The 19,211-nt window shown below is 45.6% G+C and overlaps 1 protein-coding gene across 1 annotated transcript; it reads right to left on the minus strand.

Moving 5' to 3' along the window:
- Positions 1 to 1,248: 1,248 nt before the first annotated feature.
- On the minus strand, positions 1,249 to 14,382 carry LOC142774385 (uncharacterized). Its single transcript, XM_075874764.1, has 2 exons — positions 14,314 to 14,382; positions 1,249 to 1,769 (listed from the first exon to the last, which is right to left on the minus strand). Exons 1-2 carry the CDS (start codon positions 14,366 to 14,368, stop codon positions 1,249 to 1,251), a joined length of 576 nt encoding a protein of 191 aa, XP_075730879.1. The 5' UTR covers positions 14,369 to 14,382.
- Between the last annotated feature and the right edge of the window lie 4,829 nt (positions 14,383 to 19,211).

Below are 19,211 nucleotides of genomic sequence, written 5' to 3' on the forward strand. Positions count from 1 at the left end.
GGATGAGACATTAAAGTCGGAAATTCATTTTTCATCATAATTCAAAACGCCAAAGCAGAACAGGCGTTGTTCCGCAGTGTCTCCTTGATTGGCTGACCTTTGACCAAACGAAGATTCATGTAGTCACGTGTTCTAGTGACGTGGCCTGATATGACGTCATTGTGGCGTTAGGTTAAGTTGATAAACGTTGGCGACCTGTCCCGTCACGGCAGTGTCATAGGATGATGTCATAGGATGATGTCATAGGCGGATAACCACATTTCGCAATACTAGTTGACGCTGCCGACATCAATGGTCATTTTTGTACGTTTAATGAGCCATTTAAGATTTTGGCCTTTAAATGGGTACCAACACCTTTTTTTCTAAGTTGAGTTTACTCTGCCATATGTCTCTTGTACGCATATAGAGTTCTGAGGAAGTGTGATGCTCAGCAAATATTTATAGTTCGTTTTGAAAATAAACACAATTTTCTCGAGGCACACATACCGACAACGTCACTAACTTGACGTCAGGCTACAGTACTAATTCTGGTATACTATAGTTGTGATGACATGAAGCACCAAAAACAAGAACAAAAAAAAAAAAACGGGAGCTTGCATGTCGCTTTCTCGATCGTCTGCTCGCGCCGTGCGATCGTGTGGTCACTGTCATGTAGCGTACCTGTTAACCGAGAAAGCTGTGTCTTTAAGAGTGTACGTGCACGCGAATACGAGATATGCGCTTATCAGAGGGCGCAGGAATTGTTCGAAGAAGTTACGCGTGGACGAGGTGTTTCCTGCTCACAGCTGGTTATTTTTTGGCGTATCTCATAATCATATGGTGGTTTTGGGACGTTAAATCCCACATATCAATCAATCAATCAACGCGTGGACGAGGACACACCGCGACAACGTGCGCGGGCACATACACCTCCTAATGGCGCTGCGCAAAACATGCCATGACGGGAAGGCATACACAGTAGGAACTGGAACTAACTTTTAAAGGCATGTTGTAAATAATTTTTGAGGGTGCACTCACACTTACGGGTGCATTTCCCACGCTCTCAGAAGCCCTGCCTATTATTTCAAGCAAAAAAAAAACAATAACTGAAAAATTGTGTGTCACTACCACTTTCAGAACATAAAGCATAGTAGGAGTGTACGTCAGCCGGAGCTTTTTTCGCATTGCGACACAACGTGCACAAGAACGTGACCATCCTAAATTGAAGTCATATATATTTATTAAATACAGAAAACATGTCCCCAACGATCAATCAACTACTGTAAATTTTCCCGTACGGAACATCCATATGAAAGTGAAACTCAAGACGAAAGCGGCAATGGGTGGCCTAGGCAGAGCAGTGGCTCGGGAATAATAAACCGTTCGCCGGTGCGTAACCGTTTGATGTTCGCGGTCACGGTCGTGCAAGGACGGATTGTTGTACGTTTGCTGGGACCGATAGCTCGACTGACTGTACACGCTGGGCTGATTGTAACTGCCGCGCTGGTTGTAAATGTCAGACTGAGCGTGCACGCCCGGCGAATTGTAGGTTCCAGACTGACCGTAAATGCCCGGGGAATTGTAAACGCCCGAATGCGAGCCGACGCCACCGAGGTTACTATAGCAACCGCGAATGCGAGGACACTGGCGGGGGCTGCCTTGGGCGCAGCACGACGTTGTGTGGTGGAGGCTGGTGGGAAGGTGGGCCCCCGACTGCGATATGTGGCAGCAGCGATGATGGTCCCAGCAGTAGTGGCCGCCGCCACCGCAGCTTCCGATAGAAGTTGCTCCTGTTAGAACGAAAGGCGATACCGAAATCTAGTTGAACTGCGGATTGCTTCGGACGCAAGAAGGAATTCAAGACGACACAAATACGCGCTAGGCATTGCAATCAATACCTCTAACGCACGACTCCACCAGACAGGTGTCATAAATACCCTATGTGAAATCCATGAAGCCCATTTAACAGCTCAATACGCAAGGCTCGCGACCACTAGCGCAGGTCGCCACACTTCATCGTATACCCGAATTAACTTCAGCTCACTCACCAATGCTAAATAAAACATTCCCCAAAACATACACGCACAATTACTTATACCGCCGCTTCTTAAAAACATGCATCCAACCTATCACACTAAGCATTGAATCCAAAGAGCAAAAGCTGTTCAGAAAAAATTGCATGAAGCCAATGACGTGCTCTATGTCGCTGCGGCAGAATACCCATCCTCCTCATCCTATGCCTTCTCTGCTTTCAATTATAACGGCAAGGCACTCACAACGGCATCCATCACTGTCAACTCTTCGGAGATGGTATTGGAGGCTGCCATCGCTTTAAGTCGATCAATCCCCAATATGACTACGATTGTAAGTGACTCCAAAAATGTCATACGCAACTTCAGCGAGGTCGCATCTCATCAACTGCCCTTTCAATTCTTAAGAAACATCCTCCCACGCAAGAAGTTGCTCTCATATGGACGCCCGCACTTGCGGGGTTAAGTGGCAATGAGGCGGCTCATACCTGTCCTCGAGGAATGACTGGCCGAGCGCAGGCCTCTGATGGCGTCTTAGGCTACGCGGCCTTTTTCAGTGCGAGAGATCGTCTTTTGACCTTCCACGATATAACAAATCACTACCTCCGACAGCTCACTATATATTCCCCCTTACATCATGGAGCTTCGCGCTACCATGAAATACTATGGCACCAGTTACAGAAGCGTACGTTTCCTACCCCATCTTTTCGCCATCTTATACACCCTGCCATATACTCCTCCCCTTTGTGCATTTTCTGCCAACAAAGAGCTAACCTAGACCACATCATGTGGGGGTGTACTCAAAACCCACCACCTAATTCTCTACACATTAATAGTAAGGAGCCGTGGGAGGCTGCTATGTGCAGCTGGGTGCCCGAGGTCCAGGACCAGATTTTGGACTGGGCCAAGAGGGTAGCGGAGACCTACGCTGGGTAGGCTCCATTGACACTTCACCAGCGCACATTTCCCTCTTGGGATGAATAAAGTTTTGCTCCTCCTCCTCAAGACTCCACAAACGCCTGACGTTCATCTTGTGACCATGTTTGCACTCCCGGTCTGTTTAGAATGAATACGTACCAACTATATCTCAGCTTTATGTTATAACAAGCGAATTACTTGTCGATTTATACGCAACGTTGCCGAATCTTCAACGGCTATAGCTTACCTCTCGTACTTGAATTGCTTTTCATAGCTGTTTAATTAAAACTTTGTTGGGCCCACATTCATCGAATAAACATAAAATAGTATTCATGGACTCATTTTCGTCGAACATTTCGGTAAACTAGCAAACAAAATAGCAGTGTACGGACCAGCCCGCCCACAAGCGTCCAATGAAACTTGTGATATTTTCACCAAAACAACATCCGTGTGAAGTACGCATATTTGCACGTAGCTCACATACTAAAACCCCCGGTTAAAAAATCTATTTCTTTCTTACTTGTTCACGACTACTAGTCTATTCTACTCACTACGGATGCTCATGAAGTACCATAAAATAAAGTACCAAGTGACGGGCTCACTTGCGCACCTAAGCATGCCATGATTTCTGTTCTCTATAATGGTTCGTTACAAACGTTGCAATGCCCTCCCAATAGTTTGAACGTTAAATGAAACTCGCTGAGCGTAACCTCCTTGGTTTTAGCTAGGCAAACGGGACGGCTTTGTGCTCTCCTATCGTAGAGTACCGAGTACTCAAAACTGTTAACCACTTTTTCTAATCTCATAAACTAAATCCACGAAACGAACGTTTCGTGCTCGTGCTGGTGCTCGTGTTCCGTCGTTGTCGTTGATAGCGTCTCAGGGCGTCCCTGGGCTGGCGGACGCGCGTAATGGCAAGCCAGCCCCCGAATAAGGCGCTAGCCTTCGACGTAGTCAGCCCCGAGAAGACTAGTCCGGAAAACGTTGTTGACGCGACGTCTTCAATAGTAGGAACCGAAGAGGGCTACTGTGTACAGCGCTTTGGAGGCCGGAATTACCAAGTCACCGTTAACAGTGAAGCCACGCTGGCTCAAACCATCGACGTGTCCGACCTCATCGTCAGAGGAGAGCCCGTTTCTGTCGTCCCCCTGGGACGTCAAGTCACTCAAAACACCGTTCAGTTCCTGCCATGCCGCGTACCCAGCGAGGTCCTCGCGCAAGCATTGTCTCCCTACGTGAAGGTGCTGCACATCAGCAGAGAACTCATGGGGTCGCGCCCAACCGTGACCACTGGGACGTGATTCGTCGGGATAGAAATGAACACATAGTCACCGGTGCCCAACTACCTCAAAGTCGCAGGCCATCGAGTGACCTGTGACTATAAAGGGATCCAGCGAGAGTGCCGTCGATGTGGAGACAGTGGGCACTTCCGCATGAACTGCGCAGCTCCGTTTTGTGGAAGATGCACGACGGGCACGACGGGATGGGCTGCTCGCTGCCATGTCACAGTTGTGGTGACCCGTATGTCACCGTCGCCTGCACCACCAGGCCGTCGTATTCTGAGGCAGCCTTCAAGAATTACCCACCACTTCAACCAAGAACGCAATTCAAGAACAAGAACGTCGTATCATCGACGCCAGACCCAGATATTTGCCAGCACGATGTTGGGCGGATTTCGACGCCTCACCAAACGCCCGCAGTGTCTCCAGCCTGCCCGACCAGGCAGCCCCCCAAGGTGCGGATGATCTATCCAAGGGCCCGTGACCAGTGGTGATTCCCACAGAACCACAGGTCGAGCCCTCAAAAGAGGAGGCGTCTCTCGGTGAACGTGCCGCAGATGATGACGGTAAATCTGATGATCACCCCATGGCTGCCCAGTCTTCTGTTAGTCCTACTATAATTGAAGAAACTTTGTCCCAAGGTGACGAGGTTTTCATCAACGAGGACTCGAGCAGTACTAGGAGTGACACAGCCCTACAGTTGGACACCGACCGCTCTCCAAGCGAGATCAGCCAGGACAGTTTAGACGAGTTTATGCCATCTTCGCTCAAGAGCTTCGGCACCAAGCGCCACTGAATATCCAACAGCGACTCGGAGGCCCCCAGCAGAGACAGAAGTCCCCTGGGGACTTCGATGTGGCCCCGGAAGCCCCGCGCTTCCGGTGGGTCGCCTGGTCGTAAGAAGTTATTGAGCTGCTTGCGGGGCACCCGCTCCCGCGTCTGTCAGAACTGTGAGTTTAGTATCCAAATTTGTCTTTATTGCTTACGATGGCGACCACATTGAATATTATTTCCTTCAACTTAAAAGGTTTTCGCAGTCCGGTAAAGCAGGCCGAGGTGATTATTGTGGCCCCTACTGCAAATTGTGATGTTTTGCGCCCGCAGGAAACTATTTTTTCCACTATCCGACATAACAGCTTTTAAACAAAAGTTAAACTTATATTGCTATTTCTCTTTCGCTACAACTCGTTTTACGGGAGTAGGCATCATTATACTTATTCGGGCTTTATTGAGAGGTCACCACGTTCTTTTTTATGGCGTTGGTAGAATTATGGCTCTGGATTTTACCTACTTTTCTTTTCGAATGAGGATACTCTGTGTGTACGCGCCTTCACAAGCCGGATAGCCTAATGATTTTTTTAATTTGGATGTTTTTTTCTAGACGGTCATCACGTAATTCTAACTGGAGACTTTTACTGTGGGCTAAATACGCCATGCGTTATAGAAGGTCCTGGCTGCAGTCAGTCTGCTTGGCACTCACGTGAGCTTCGACGCCTTGAGCAGCATTTTTAATTGCTGGATGCGCATATTGTCATGCACGGGAATACTTTTGTTTGTACATGGCGCCGCGGACCATCCTCCAGCAGACTCGACCGGGCTTATATTCCAAATGCTTTAGAGGCGTTTGTCTCCGACTTACGTGTTCCGCCCATCCCACCTTCGCCGTCTACATCTCTGAGCATCATCCGATTCTCTTAGAACTAAAAATTTCATTTTCGTTTTCGGAGAAACCATGGCGTCTTGATGTTCGCGTCCTCCTGGACGCATGCTCTCGGTCAAATGTGTCCCGTGCAATACGGGTGTCACTCGCTGCGTGTGATTCAATTGATTGGAATGGTGGTGGTGGTAGTGGTTACAAGGTAGAGGAAAAAGGCACCTAATTTCTGCCTGCCTTCAGGCGACACGGCGCAGTGCCTTATAGGGGTGGGGGGAAGGAGGGATAAAAAGAATAGAAGGAAAAAAAATTGCCCGCAGCTTCCCTCGGGGGAACACTGAGGAGGATGCGGACCATATAATTGGTTAACGGGGTGTTAAAGTGCGACTTACTTGGGTCGATGGCTAAATTGGTTAACGTGGTTGTGAAATGGGGTGTTAAATTGCGACTTACTTGGGTCGATGACTAAATTGGTTAACGTGGTTGTAGGAGGGGGTGTTAAATGAGTGAACACGTACACACGTATGCGAAAGGGCGGCGCTGGTCGAAGGGACGTCGATCATTGTGTTTGTGGATTCGTTGGAATTAATTTCACCGCGACCTTGGACGTCGACGCGCCGTACAAACCAACCGACGAGCGGCAACTGAGCGAGCGAGCGCCGACCTTGAGTATATATACAGCACGACGGCGCATGCACTGTCAGCTGTTGAATGTTCTCGAAGCGCGACGCCACATGCGCGTCCACTGGAGAATCAGGAGAATCGTAGATGTCGAACGCGGTGTGTAGAGGAGGAAGGGTGCACAGATGGTGGAGGAGTGAAGCGCGCGCGGTGTGTAGAGGAGGAAGGGATGCACAGATGGTGGAAGAGTGGGCGACGGCGCGACGGCGCATGCGCGCGCGTCAGCTGTCGAATGTTCGAGAAGCGGTGCGGACGGCACACTACAAGGCGCGAGTATAAGATGCTCCGCATCTAATAGACGAAGAAGTAGACAGGCAAGCGACGGAAAAAAGGAGATAGGAAAGTGGGGATCCGGTCGAAGCAGTCCAAGGGCGGGGCGCCACAATGCGAGAGCTGCACGGCGTCAGGAGACCGCGGAGGGCGAACGAGTCGGCGGGAGCTACGCTGATGTCGGAGATCGCGAGGGCACAACCGTCCATCTTGAAATCCTGCGAGCGAATCCCTTGGAATGCGCTCAAAACGCAGTGGTGCCTGCACTGCTCAGTTGAAGGGTGTTCACTTTGTCGTGGCGTTTCTGAGGAGCTGGCCGATACTGCAGCGAAGTTACGCATCGCCTTGCGCGCCGAAACGCCGTCTCCCATGATGCGAGCTTGGCAACAAGAATTACGGGAACGCTTCCAGCGTTTGATTGGCGCCTCGTGTCTGGCAGCGGCTGCATGGCGTTGTAGGCACAACCCTTGTGCCCACCCTTAGGTGCTACGATATGCGAGGCAATCGTGTTTCGGGCAATCACAATCACTCGTTTTTACGACCACGCAGACACCACCTACACAGCCACTCACTACGCGTGACCGATATCTTTTTCGGGCGCATTTTGAAGAGATGTCATGTTCGGACATGCGGACAAACTGTGATATATTTCTACTTATGCTTAGAGGTTTGCCTCGCGTTACTTAACAAGCTGCTGATTCTCTGCACGTCCCTCAATCAGTCGAAGAAGCAAAGAGAGCACTACAGTCTATAAAAAAATGGCAGCATATCTACGGAGTTAATGACGGGGATTGGGGCGAAGCATTCGTCCGTCCATTCGTTCTTGCTTCCGTCCGTTCCTGCGTACGCCTGTGTAACCGTCCATGCGTCCGTCCACCCATCCGTGCGTGCGTCTGTTCGTGCGTCCGTCCCTGCGTTCGTCCATGCATCCGCGCCTGCGTCCGTTCATGCGTACATCCATGCATCTGTCTGTGTGTCCGTTCGTCCATCTATTGAGCACTCCAAGTACCACCATCTCGCATCTTTTCATCATATATTCTCCATATAGAAGCATCGTCATCCAGCGGACATTTCAAGGACTAAATGGAGGTGGCACATGCACACTTTCTTATGGCTTGCGCTTCGGGTTTACTTCCCACCTTTAACCACCTCGAGTTCATGGTATATACTAGTTCACTGTATTCATGGCTATGCGGCCCAACGCTCGCTAAACCTTTCTAAAACCAAGAAGGTTACACCCAGCGAGTATAACGTAGCAACCCTTTCTTGTCAGATCGTGCTCAATGTACATGCCAATAGCTGCTAATGGGGATCGCAGCGTGGGCGTTACCTAAAGGCCGAATGCTCCTGTCTCTCATTCCCCCTTAGCAGCCATTAACATGTGCATTAAGCACTATCTTTTATTGTTCAACAACGCACAGAAGAAATCTCTCACCGGAACCACTTTGGAGGTCGAAATCGTAAGGACCGCTATTTCGGGTATGTGCCACTGGTTGTTACGTACTATGAGGGACGCACAAGCCACGCCATAAGGAGCTTCGCCCCTAAAACGGGGGACAGCCCCTGGACTAGACGGTTTTCCAGTTGAATTTTACTTGCCATTTTGGAATGGGCTTGGTACTGCCTTAACTGCGGTTATCAGGTGATTTTTCTAGGATGATGCCTTTCCGTCAAGTTTTCGAATTGTACGCATTGTGCTTATTCCAAATGGTGATGCTTGCTCTGCTAATCATGAAGATTGGAGACCTATCACGCTTCTTAACGTTGGCTATATGATATTTGCGACGGTGATCGTTCAACGTTTGAGGGCTCTGTTGAAAAGAGTGGTGGGCGATCACCAGGCTTCATCTATGCCTGGACGGGAAATACACAGCTTGTCCTTTACCACCCGGGATATCATAGCCTATGCTCTGTCGCGATCTGCGCGCGGTCTCCTTGTGTCTTTGGACAAAGAGAAAGCATTCGACAGACCAAAGCACACGTATATCTTCAACGTGCTGATAGCCTTTGGTTTTTCTGGTACTTTTGTGGAATTAATTAAACATACATACTCTGGTATAAAAAAGGAATACTAGTTCTAGATGATTGAGAGAGTGCTGCCTTTTTTATTACACGTGGGGTCCGTCAGGAATGCCCATTGTCTCCTGTTCTATTTGTCCTCAGCTTTGAGTCATTTTTGTGTGCTGTAGAAGCGGATTCACATGACCTGGGTCTTGCGCTTGCGCACAGCGGTGCCATAAAAGTCACACCATTTGCTGACGACACAATCCTGTACCTTTTAGAGGACTATTGTCTTTCACAGAGACTGCGTTCATTTTTTTAGTAGGGTGACATTTCAGGTGCCGCGCTAAACCTCTGTAAATCCCGGTGTTTGTTCATCAGCTGTCCAAACTTCAGACTTAGCTCCACGTCTCTTCTTCAGCCATCTGCGTCTCATCGCATTTTAGGAATTCTATACAACCACTACGGCATTTGTATTTCCGCTTGGTCAGGCGAAGTAAAACAAAAATTGAGAACTCACTGGATTTTGACTTCCCGCTTCTTGAGCGAAGGTACCTTGCGCAGACTGTGTTCTTCGGTCGCATTTGGTAGCTTTCTCGCGTGGAGCAGCCACCTTTACGCATCGTGCGATCATTGCAGTCTGCTTTGTGTTCCTTCTTTTGGGGCGGTGGCACTGAGTTGGTTTCTCATGCGGCGTTCGGATAGCAGCGTGCCCAGGGAGGCTTCGCTTTACCTTCGGTGTCAATACGCTGCCGGCTACTGACCCTGTACTTTTTGTTGCACCTCGTACAAGGAGATCAATCGCCCGCGCGAACTGTGGCATATTATTTTCTAGGCACTCACATTCGGTATTTGTTGCCTAAAGTGCATCTTATCGGAGCCCAAAATCAAAAACACTTCCTTGGTTTTATGCAACAGCTGTCGCATTTTTTCGTCATATCCAGTCCACTTGTCCTAGACTAGATGTGTTGGACAACCCAGTAGTTGATACAACAGCCGCTTTGTTGCTCCCGTTAGTTCCTCCGGCACGCCGTACCTTCTCTAGTCGTGTGTCTTGGAGCGCGCTGATGGCATCATTTCTGCCTGGCCACCTCCAGGACTTCATGTGGCGGCTGTCATGGGGTGTTTTTCCTTCCCTTGACCACTTCAAAGGTAAAGAATGGTCCAATCATCAACATGCCTGAACTACTTCCTACGGGAAACAAATAAACATGTTTTGAGACAATGCGTCATCGCTCGAGTTTTCTGGAAAGCCTTTTTTTGTGGATTTCGCGCCTCGGAATAAGTGGCTTTGTTCCTTATGGCTTTGTTCTCGAGGCCGCTTCGCCTGCCTTTTAATTATTGCTGGTGCCGATCCTGTCTTTGGCGCAACCGCTGTGAGGCGGTTGCAGCAGGTCGTCGCCGTTGTGATCTATTCCCAATTTTGGAACGACTGTACAAAGAACTACTATCTATTTTGTCGGAGGAACTCTTCTTTCTGGGCGAGGAGTGATTCCTTCTACACTGGTCCTGCCAGTTTGTGTTCGTCTGTGAGAGACGTGTCAACCTTGTTTCCAGGCCTGTCTGGTTGCGTTGTGGTAATGTTTGTTTAGCACTCGCACAAATACCTTGTAAATCCCATTTAAGTACCTAGCAGAAAGATATTCACGTTTCATTTGTGCGTTCTTCGTTTACCATGTAATGTACATGTGTAAACATATCTTTTTGTAACTTATTTTGATGTGTCTGTGGATGTTTGTTCCATGTACATATGTAAACATATCTTTTGTAAATACTTTTGGAGTGTCTGTGGATGTTGTGTTCCGTCACGATGTTCTATTGAATTGTAATCGATGTTCACTGTTTGTGAGAATAAATATCTCTAAACAAATGCAGCGGTTTTGTTTTTGTAGCGGCTAGCAAAACGAGCATTATCGCTGTGACCACCATGACCTTTGTACTGACGAGATAGCACCCGGTCGAGCTTTACACGGTCGTTTGCGTGTGTGAAACGTTATATATTATACTGCAGTCACGGTGCTCAGAGGTGCGCAAGTGGGCTTGTCACGTGGTATATTTTATTGTATTTTGCGGTTATCTGGTAGTAAGTGGTAAGAGGCTAGTTGATTATACATATCAAGTCAAAAACAATCTAATAAGACGCTAGGAAGTGTGACTTACAACTTTCTAGTGCGAGTATCTTGCCCAGGTTAATCACCTATTATTATTAATAATATTTACACAAAATGTCTAATTGGGTGCTAAGGAAGCAAATAAAAGTGATATTCAGCTTTCTCATGAAAATATTTTCCGCAGACTAACTGCTTGAAGGTTGCTCATTGAAAATGCCTAATTAGACGCTCAGGGACAACACAAAAAGAAGTCGAACTTGCTAGCAGTAGTTGCCAACTAGCATTTCGTCACGTCGTCATAGATTGCGTTGGCATAACTTTAAAGTCTTGCTAGATATTGCTGGAGCACCCATATTATATATCAACCCAGTAACTTTCAAAATACGAGGAAAGTGTAAAGCCTCGCAACTTCGCCATTCTCAACGCTGTGTTTTAAAAAAGCACCTCTACATTATGTCGAATGCACTTGACCCATATTCAACAGCAAGCCACATATATTCATCATATCTCCTAAGGAATCAGTACAGCGAGCGGGGCAAGTAACCTACTGCTAATATCCGCAAAGCTACCTTATTTCTCTGTCTCTATTTTTCTGTCTCTGTCTCTTTCTCTGTCTATTTCCTAAGATCTATCACACTAACAGAACCCTCTCTGATTCACTGTTTTTTCCACCAGCCTACATATCAGCACGCAATGACCATCAATACAAGGTTGGCGTTCCCTTCTGCCATACGAACCAGCACATCAACTCTTTCATCCCTAGAACATGTACTGACTGGAACCACCTTCCCGCATCGATCGCATCAATCACAGACGCCAACGCGTTCAGATCAATCATTTCTGAAAGTGCATTATAATTTATTCTAATCCTACTGTTTTGTTTTACTTCTTATTGACATTTGTTGTCCCACTCCTCTCTGTAATGCCCAGTGCCTTGAGAGTAAATTAATGAAATGAAATGAAATGTCCTAGTAGCCCCAATTGTTCACACAACGTTGCCGCTACATCGAGCAACTTGCTTCAATGTGGTGCCAAGAAGGCGTGCTACCAGGATCTTGCGCTTCTGAGAGCGAAATTGTGATTTAGATTATGAACCATCATCCGAATTTCGGTGAGGGCGTTATACAAGGTTATGAGCATACACTTATTCAGGCACGCAATGAGAAATCCCCTGGTAGTCAAAATAAATTGTGGAGTCCTCCATTACATTGTGTCTTATAATCATTGATAGTGGTTTTCTCAAGCACGACGTCTCCCCCGCTTTATTTAAGGGGGGGGGGGGCATAAAAGAGACAAATGATTTTTCTCGTATTTATAAGGCACAACTTCAAAGTGCCGAAAACGCCACTCCTACCACGAGACGACGCTTGGAAGGCGAGAAAACGCGGGAAAAGGAAATGCGGGTGAAGACGCCAGTTCGAGATTCCCGCGCCAAGCACCATGACGTCATAGATACGGAATGTGTCTATTGGGTTCTACGTAGCTTATAATAGGCACAAATGAAGTAAACTTCCATCTGTCGGTACAATAGACCTTGTATATGAAGTTTCACAACATTTTATTGAAATAATGTCGTGAAAATAGAAAACAAATATTTTGAAAATTTAGTCCTCGCGTGCGGTGACTTAGGCGCGAAATTTTTCAACTTCAACCTTGATTTTATTTTTCTGAAAATGAACCTATGGTAACAAAAGAGGTGGCGTCTGAGTTCTCAAAGTGCAGTTTGTCAACCTAAACCAAGGCATTGGTTCTTTTTAGTGACCCTTTAACTTGCAATAACATGTTGATTCTCAGATGAGGAACATCGTGCTGATCTTGTGGGTCGGGGTGCAAGGACATGGCGCCGAAGCCATTGCCGCCAAGCGTACGCGCCGGAGCCCATAGTTACTTGGTTGCGCCTGCTGGCTACGGGCAGTATGAGTACTTTAGTTGACCCACTCGGCCTCGGCAGCACAGTCACGCGCACGCAAGCGCGGGAGTTGGGCTCGCAGCGGTAACCCTCACCACAGCAACCATTGGGTTAGAAGTGTGGCAGCTTGGGCTAGTTGGTATGGCATGACGATAGTTATAGCGCGAGAACAAAACGACGACCCAGAAACACGTGTCCTTCGTGTCCGTCTTGTATCTGTGTCGTTGTTTTGTTCTCGCGCTATAACTATCGTCAACCAGTGGGACCACGACAGAAGTCGTCCATGTCTGAATCCAACGGAACGGGTCGCGAGTGGTCAGGATTCCATCCATATCCTGCGCGGCGATACAATCGGTAGTTTATGCAGAGACGAGCAGTTACCGCAGATAGCATGCGTTTTCTGTGTGTTGGAAAATGCACGCCAACACAGATAAAGTGCATGTATAGGTTATGCCTAAGGAGTATGTGACAGTCAAATACAGGAACACCGTGCATACTTGAAATTCAACACTTGTAAATACATAAATTGTGTCTATGTGGCTTTGTTTAACCATTGTGTTTTGTTTTCACTTTGAAAATCTCACAGCACTGGTCATGCAATAAATTTTTTGATGATGTGCCCATTCGAAAATGTCTGCTGCTGCTTTTTTTTTCAGAACTGCAAAAGACTAGAACAGCCTTAGCCACGATGTTATCACATTTCCTTGCCTACTAAGCTTTATGTATACTACACGAGCTGGAACTTAACGTTGATAATCATTATAAGCTTATTCATTGTATAATATCTCAACCCTTCTGGAATATGCCATAGGAAAATAACATAAAAGTAAAAGTTAGGTATTGATACGTGGGGTTTGACGTCCCGAAACCACCATATGAATATGAAAGACACCGTAGTGGAGGGCTCCGGAAATTTCGACCACCTGGGGTTCTTTACCGTGCGCCCAAATGTGAGCACACGGGCCTACAACATTTCCGCCTCCATCGGAAATGCAGTCGCCGTAGCCGGGATTCGATCCCGCGACCTGCGGGTCAGCAGCCGAGTACTTTAGCCAAGAGACCATCGCGGCGGGGCAATAAAAGTCAAGTAATAATGAAATTTAGGGTAAATAAAAGGTAATAAAGGATAGTGCCCACCGAGAATTATATTTCGCGTGAGTAGTAATAAAGTTGTTACCAACAAACCAAGTAGTAATTGAGTATGTACAATAAGTGAAAGTATCGACTAAATTGTGAATATTTTGAACGTACATTGTCTTTTGTACGAAAAGTACGATATTATGCGAGGCATGACTTACTAATGGCTCCGGAAATTTCGACGATCTGGTGTTCTCTAACGCGCACTGCATCGAGCAATGCGCGGGCCCCAAGCGCCGCACCTCGTCTCAACGTGACCTCCGTGGATAAGGTTCACTTACATAATACTACAGGCACACATTTCGCCGCAATAGCATTCTTCTGAAGTCACATCAGCACTCACCTTGCGTTGCTGCTATCAAGACGAGGTAGACGAACGCTGTTAACACGGTGGCCATACCTGTGGTCTCGGTGATATCTACAGAAGCAAAATAACCACATGAGCAATAATATTGTTAACTTATTCTTGAAGTAAGGGAAGTTTGGGAGTTGCTTGCGAGTGTAAAGCGGACGTGATTATACATATCGCACACGCGTGCGGTCATTGACTAGTCGCTGACCAATCGTGTCGTTTAATGAATAACCAAGTGCTGTAGCCATTGAGTTTTTTTTTCCTATTGGATTACAGCATGCTTTTTTTATATTTTCAATGCGCAAAAGACAAAAAAAAAACAAAGTAAAAAAAGCCCACTTAAATGTGAGAGTGAACAAATAGAGGAGCGAGGCAAAATACCAGAAAAAGCAGGAAGCTTAACTGAATTATATTCCCTTAACTACCAAACGCTTAGAGAAAACTATAAGAGGGTGAAAGAGCGAAAGCATCAGAGAATATCTTACAACAAAGATGCACCGTGCCACGTCTCTACCGGCGATCTCTTAGTTTCGTTGACCTCTATCGCTATTGACTTTCGTGTACGGTAATGAACCTCCGATGAACAAGCTTATACAAACCATTCGCAAAACTTCTCGAACACTCTTAGCGTATAGGAGTAAAAGCATTAGCTTAGAAAGGAAGGAAAAGGATTTAACCATTGCCGATGGGCGGAACCGTTCACAATGAGTACGACCTAACGTTACCACTGATGTAATTATTAGCGGGTGAACACGTGACCGACGCTGAAATTTGCTGATCTAGTACAAGATTCTTTGTATGATTGGTGCACTCTGCCCCAACTGAATAGCCGTTGTGCAATAGAATGACTGAGGGTTTCAATCAGTATTATCAGTGAGTTGACAAACACATCCTCTGAGTTATTAGGAAGTACAAGCTCTGTCCGCTAGCTTAAAGTCTTTAATATCTATGCCTTTTATTTACACGCAGTTTGAAATGCAGTGCAGTCAAGCAATGCTTCTGGTACTCACCTCGGTAGTCACAATGAATAGATGGGTGCTACTTTTTTTTATTCATACTGTTAGCATACATGCCAAAACAGCAGTTGCTCATCTGGGCACACAAACTTCAAAAGTCAATGCAGAAGTGGAACATCTCACAATTTGACACAAAGAAAGCAAAAGCAATGCAAAAAAATAAAATATCCAACATTCAATGCGCACCCTGTAGCATAACACGGCAGAACACAGGTGAGCAAGTGAGTGCCTTATCACAGCTCAGTTCAACATTTGAAAGGCACATTCGTGATGTTTACCATTGTTACATAGTACAACGTCATTCCGTAACTTATTCCATGTGTCAAAAGCGGATACAATAAAAGAATTCTTGAACGATGAAGATTTTTTATGAAAATTGCTCCATTTAGACCATTATAAAATGAAAACTTGCCATTTCCTGCGGAAAGCAAATGCATTACTTATAAAGTTCTTGGCTCTTAATGTTTGTTTTCTACTTTTCAGTGGGATCGCACTCGCACTGCTGATACACGGGCGCATTGTATGTGGAGCACATCTATAGACTCGATTAATGTACCTTCTGAATGCTTCCGCACATTCCCCAAGGCCGCATGCTGATTGTATTGAAGATATTCAGTTCTAGTGTCCTGCTGTTACTTCCGGGACGTAGAGAATTGTGACCTAGATCTATTGCGCAGCAATTGCTGTGTCTGGCGTCAACTTGGTATGCTCGACATGCGCTGACCTCGACCTGTCACTTAAGGAGAACAAGGTACACTTCTATTGTACAAACTAGGCGTAGCTTTAAGGAAAAAAAATCTGACTGCTGGTTAGTTTCCATAACATCACGTATGAGTACACGGCCATATTGATCAAATTGACACCACCTGCTGCTGAAAGGGCTTTACTATTTTTCGTAAACTTTGCGCATAATGATATCATCAATTCGTTGTTTAACCTAATACTTGATTGGAATATTCTCCTAGTTGTAGAGAGACTATCTTCATGACCTTATAGTGAAGGGGTTAGGATCACCCTGAAAATCAATCAAAGATGTAAGTTGTCACATATTGGCGATTGTTATAGTTAGAATAAAGTTGCTTGGTACAAAAAGGTATATAAACCCATCTCGGATTTGTTCAGGCTGCTCAGCGTGATGTAGTGTCCTCAAATTTTATTTACCTATATCTTTCCATTTGCTACTTATTTATTTACTTATTTATTTGTTTGAACATACTGCTAGCCACAGAATAATAGTACAGCCTTACATGGCAACACCAGGAGAGGTCCTGCCCAATACCCGCAACTTAAGCAGATGCATACCATCTTACATAGACACGCCGAGGCTTACAGTCGTAACCATTACCGTAATCTTTTGCAAGCAAGTATTCACTACGGTAGATCAAACAGTTATGACTGCTGAATGCTTGACAACATATCCAATAATATATCACTTCACTTCATATACACATTCTAACAGCACACTTTTATTACAAAATACAGACAAAGTATGTTTTTGTGGCAAGTATGGGTAGTAATACTAAAAATCTCTAGTAAGGGTTATTATATTTGTAGAATATGTAATACGGGCTTGTACATCATTTGCTAGCTCGTGTAAAATATGTCAAAAATCATTAGGGTGCCAGTGCTCGGTGTCTAATTAAAGTCTTTATCACACATAATTTTACACCAAAGTACTTAAGAATCTACAACTTTCAGCATACATGTGATGTCTATATTTTCTATATAGTTTTTTTATTACAATCGCTACGTCACCACTGCGAGATCACCTACCTTTGAGCATGACAAGTGTAACACGAAGTATACGTTATGCTGCTTTAGGTATGCCGAAAAAATTTTGTGTGAGCCTCAAATTTTTCTTATGCCGCTGATGCCGAAAAAAGCAGGTGAAAAATAGAAGGTGATTATTTCATGTTATTCACCATCCATCTAGTTTTTTTAATGAGGCTATTGATTACTTCATGCATTGCAACAGACACATGTAACTACGAGAAGTGTGTCCAACTTGAGTAAATATTTTGGAATTTGACTTAGTACTGTAGCTTGTAGCTTTAGCTGCTTTCAAGTGTTAGTTAATATTTAAATTTTTTTTCTGTGACTGTTGAAACTTTTGATAAATAACATATTTTTGCCTTTTTATTGGCGTCCCACCGAGGGCCTGTCCAAAATTCCATAACAAAAACATCATATTGTTCATTCCCTAAAATTTGGTCTGAAGCGCATTTGCAAATCAAGAGTGACTACCACTCCGACAGTTAATTAGGAGATAAGATATATCTAAACAACAATGGTAAATATACTTGGCAGGAAAGGCTGTTCGCGTTGTCAGCAATACAGTCGTTAATCACGCTGCCAAAAGCAGCGTACCTAATTCTCAACAAATGTAGGCATTGGAATATATACATGCGATATTAAGTAGCTCAGGCAGATTACGCAATGTGAATTAATGAACCAAGTGAACAAAGTAATTAAACCAGCATACTCACTAGTGAAAACTTGTACATTCGCCCACGGTGTTACGAAAGCATCTGCGGCTCGCAAGCCATGGCATCGCGCGGCGATTCCTCTTGCAATCGGTGTTTCCTAGCGCTGTGTCCTAAAATGAATACGCACTATGAGGCTGACGACTGAACTCGAATGCATGGTGTGCGATTGTACTTCCGCCTCACTCGCTGCGGATGCAGGGAGCAGCAGTTCTTGTGGACGTGCGTAATGCTGGAGAAGATAGGCCATGGCCAGCGCCAAGAACGGACAAGCATAGACAAAACATCGGGGGCTCAGCGCAGCGTTGATGCGCGTCAAGCAGTCGTTGACATGTGCCATGTGGCTGTAAGCCCTCCGGCACGATAACAATGATCTAAGTGCCGCGAGAAGTTAACTGACGCTATTCTTTTTTTTTTCATTTGCCAGACGTAAGGAGCTGTGCAATACGTAATCGGTGTAATGTTTTTGCAAATAGTTTTACAGGAGGAAGCTAATATAGGATTACGTTAATCTTTGTTTTTAGTGGCTTGGTGGTCCGTAACCACAACAGTGCACAACCAAAAAAAATGTCGGCATGGCATTAGGGTGTTCTACCACAGAGCTTGCAACGCCTTCGACAAAGCCACGTGTATGCTTAAAACTCCATCGATACAGCACCTTCCACAGGTGACATGTCGGTCAAGGAATGACCTTAACGGATGTGGTATAGCGTGATTCAGATGGGAAAAAAATTGGCCAATCCTTCGTTTGGGGGGAACTGACGGCACAATAATGAACTATAACATTAAGGGTACTTCCTCGTCCTAAAAAAATATATTATCATTTACGGCACGTCATGTTCCTTGAAACTTTATAATTAGAGAATCAGCCCAAGAGGGTCTACAAAGTATATGCTCTTCAAAGGCCTCTCCTCTAGCTCTTGCATTGAGAGTGCTGTGTGTTTCACGCACGACCTAGAGTGATTTATTTCTATATTTTTACTTACCGATTTATTAGCAAATGTGTACGGGTCGGTGAGGTGAAGTGGCCAGGACTTTTGGGAAAACTGCTGGTTTAGGGACCACGCAGGCCAATAGCAACACAATATCACCACAAAGTTAACATGTTAAGTACAGATGAGTAAATTGCTGCAATATTGATCAATGCTTTGAGACACGGACAAAACAACTCAAAATACACTAGTGAAACGTGCTCCTTATGAATAAAGGTTTGTTACTAAGCCCTGAAATGATGCTTACGCTTTTTTTGCTTGTAGACCAGACATCTCCTCGAATATGTGACCATTATTTGCGCACACACTTGTGCTGTTGTCTATTTTACACTCTGTTGTATTCAGATTGCTGCACCCCATTGAGAATATCATGCCAAGTAGCCCAAGTTGAAGCCTTA

Source organism: Rhipicephalus microplus, chromosome 10 (assembly GCF_043290135.1).
Source record: "Rhipicephalus microplus isolate Deutch F79 chromosome 10, USDA_Rmic, whole genome shotgun sequence".
NCBI lineage: Eukaryota > Metazoa > Arthropoda > Arachnida > Ixodida > Ixodidae > Rhipicephalus > Rhipicephalus microplus.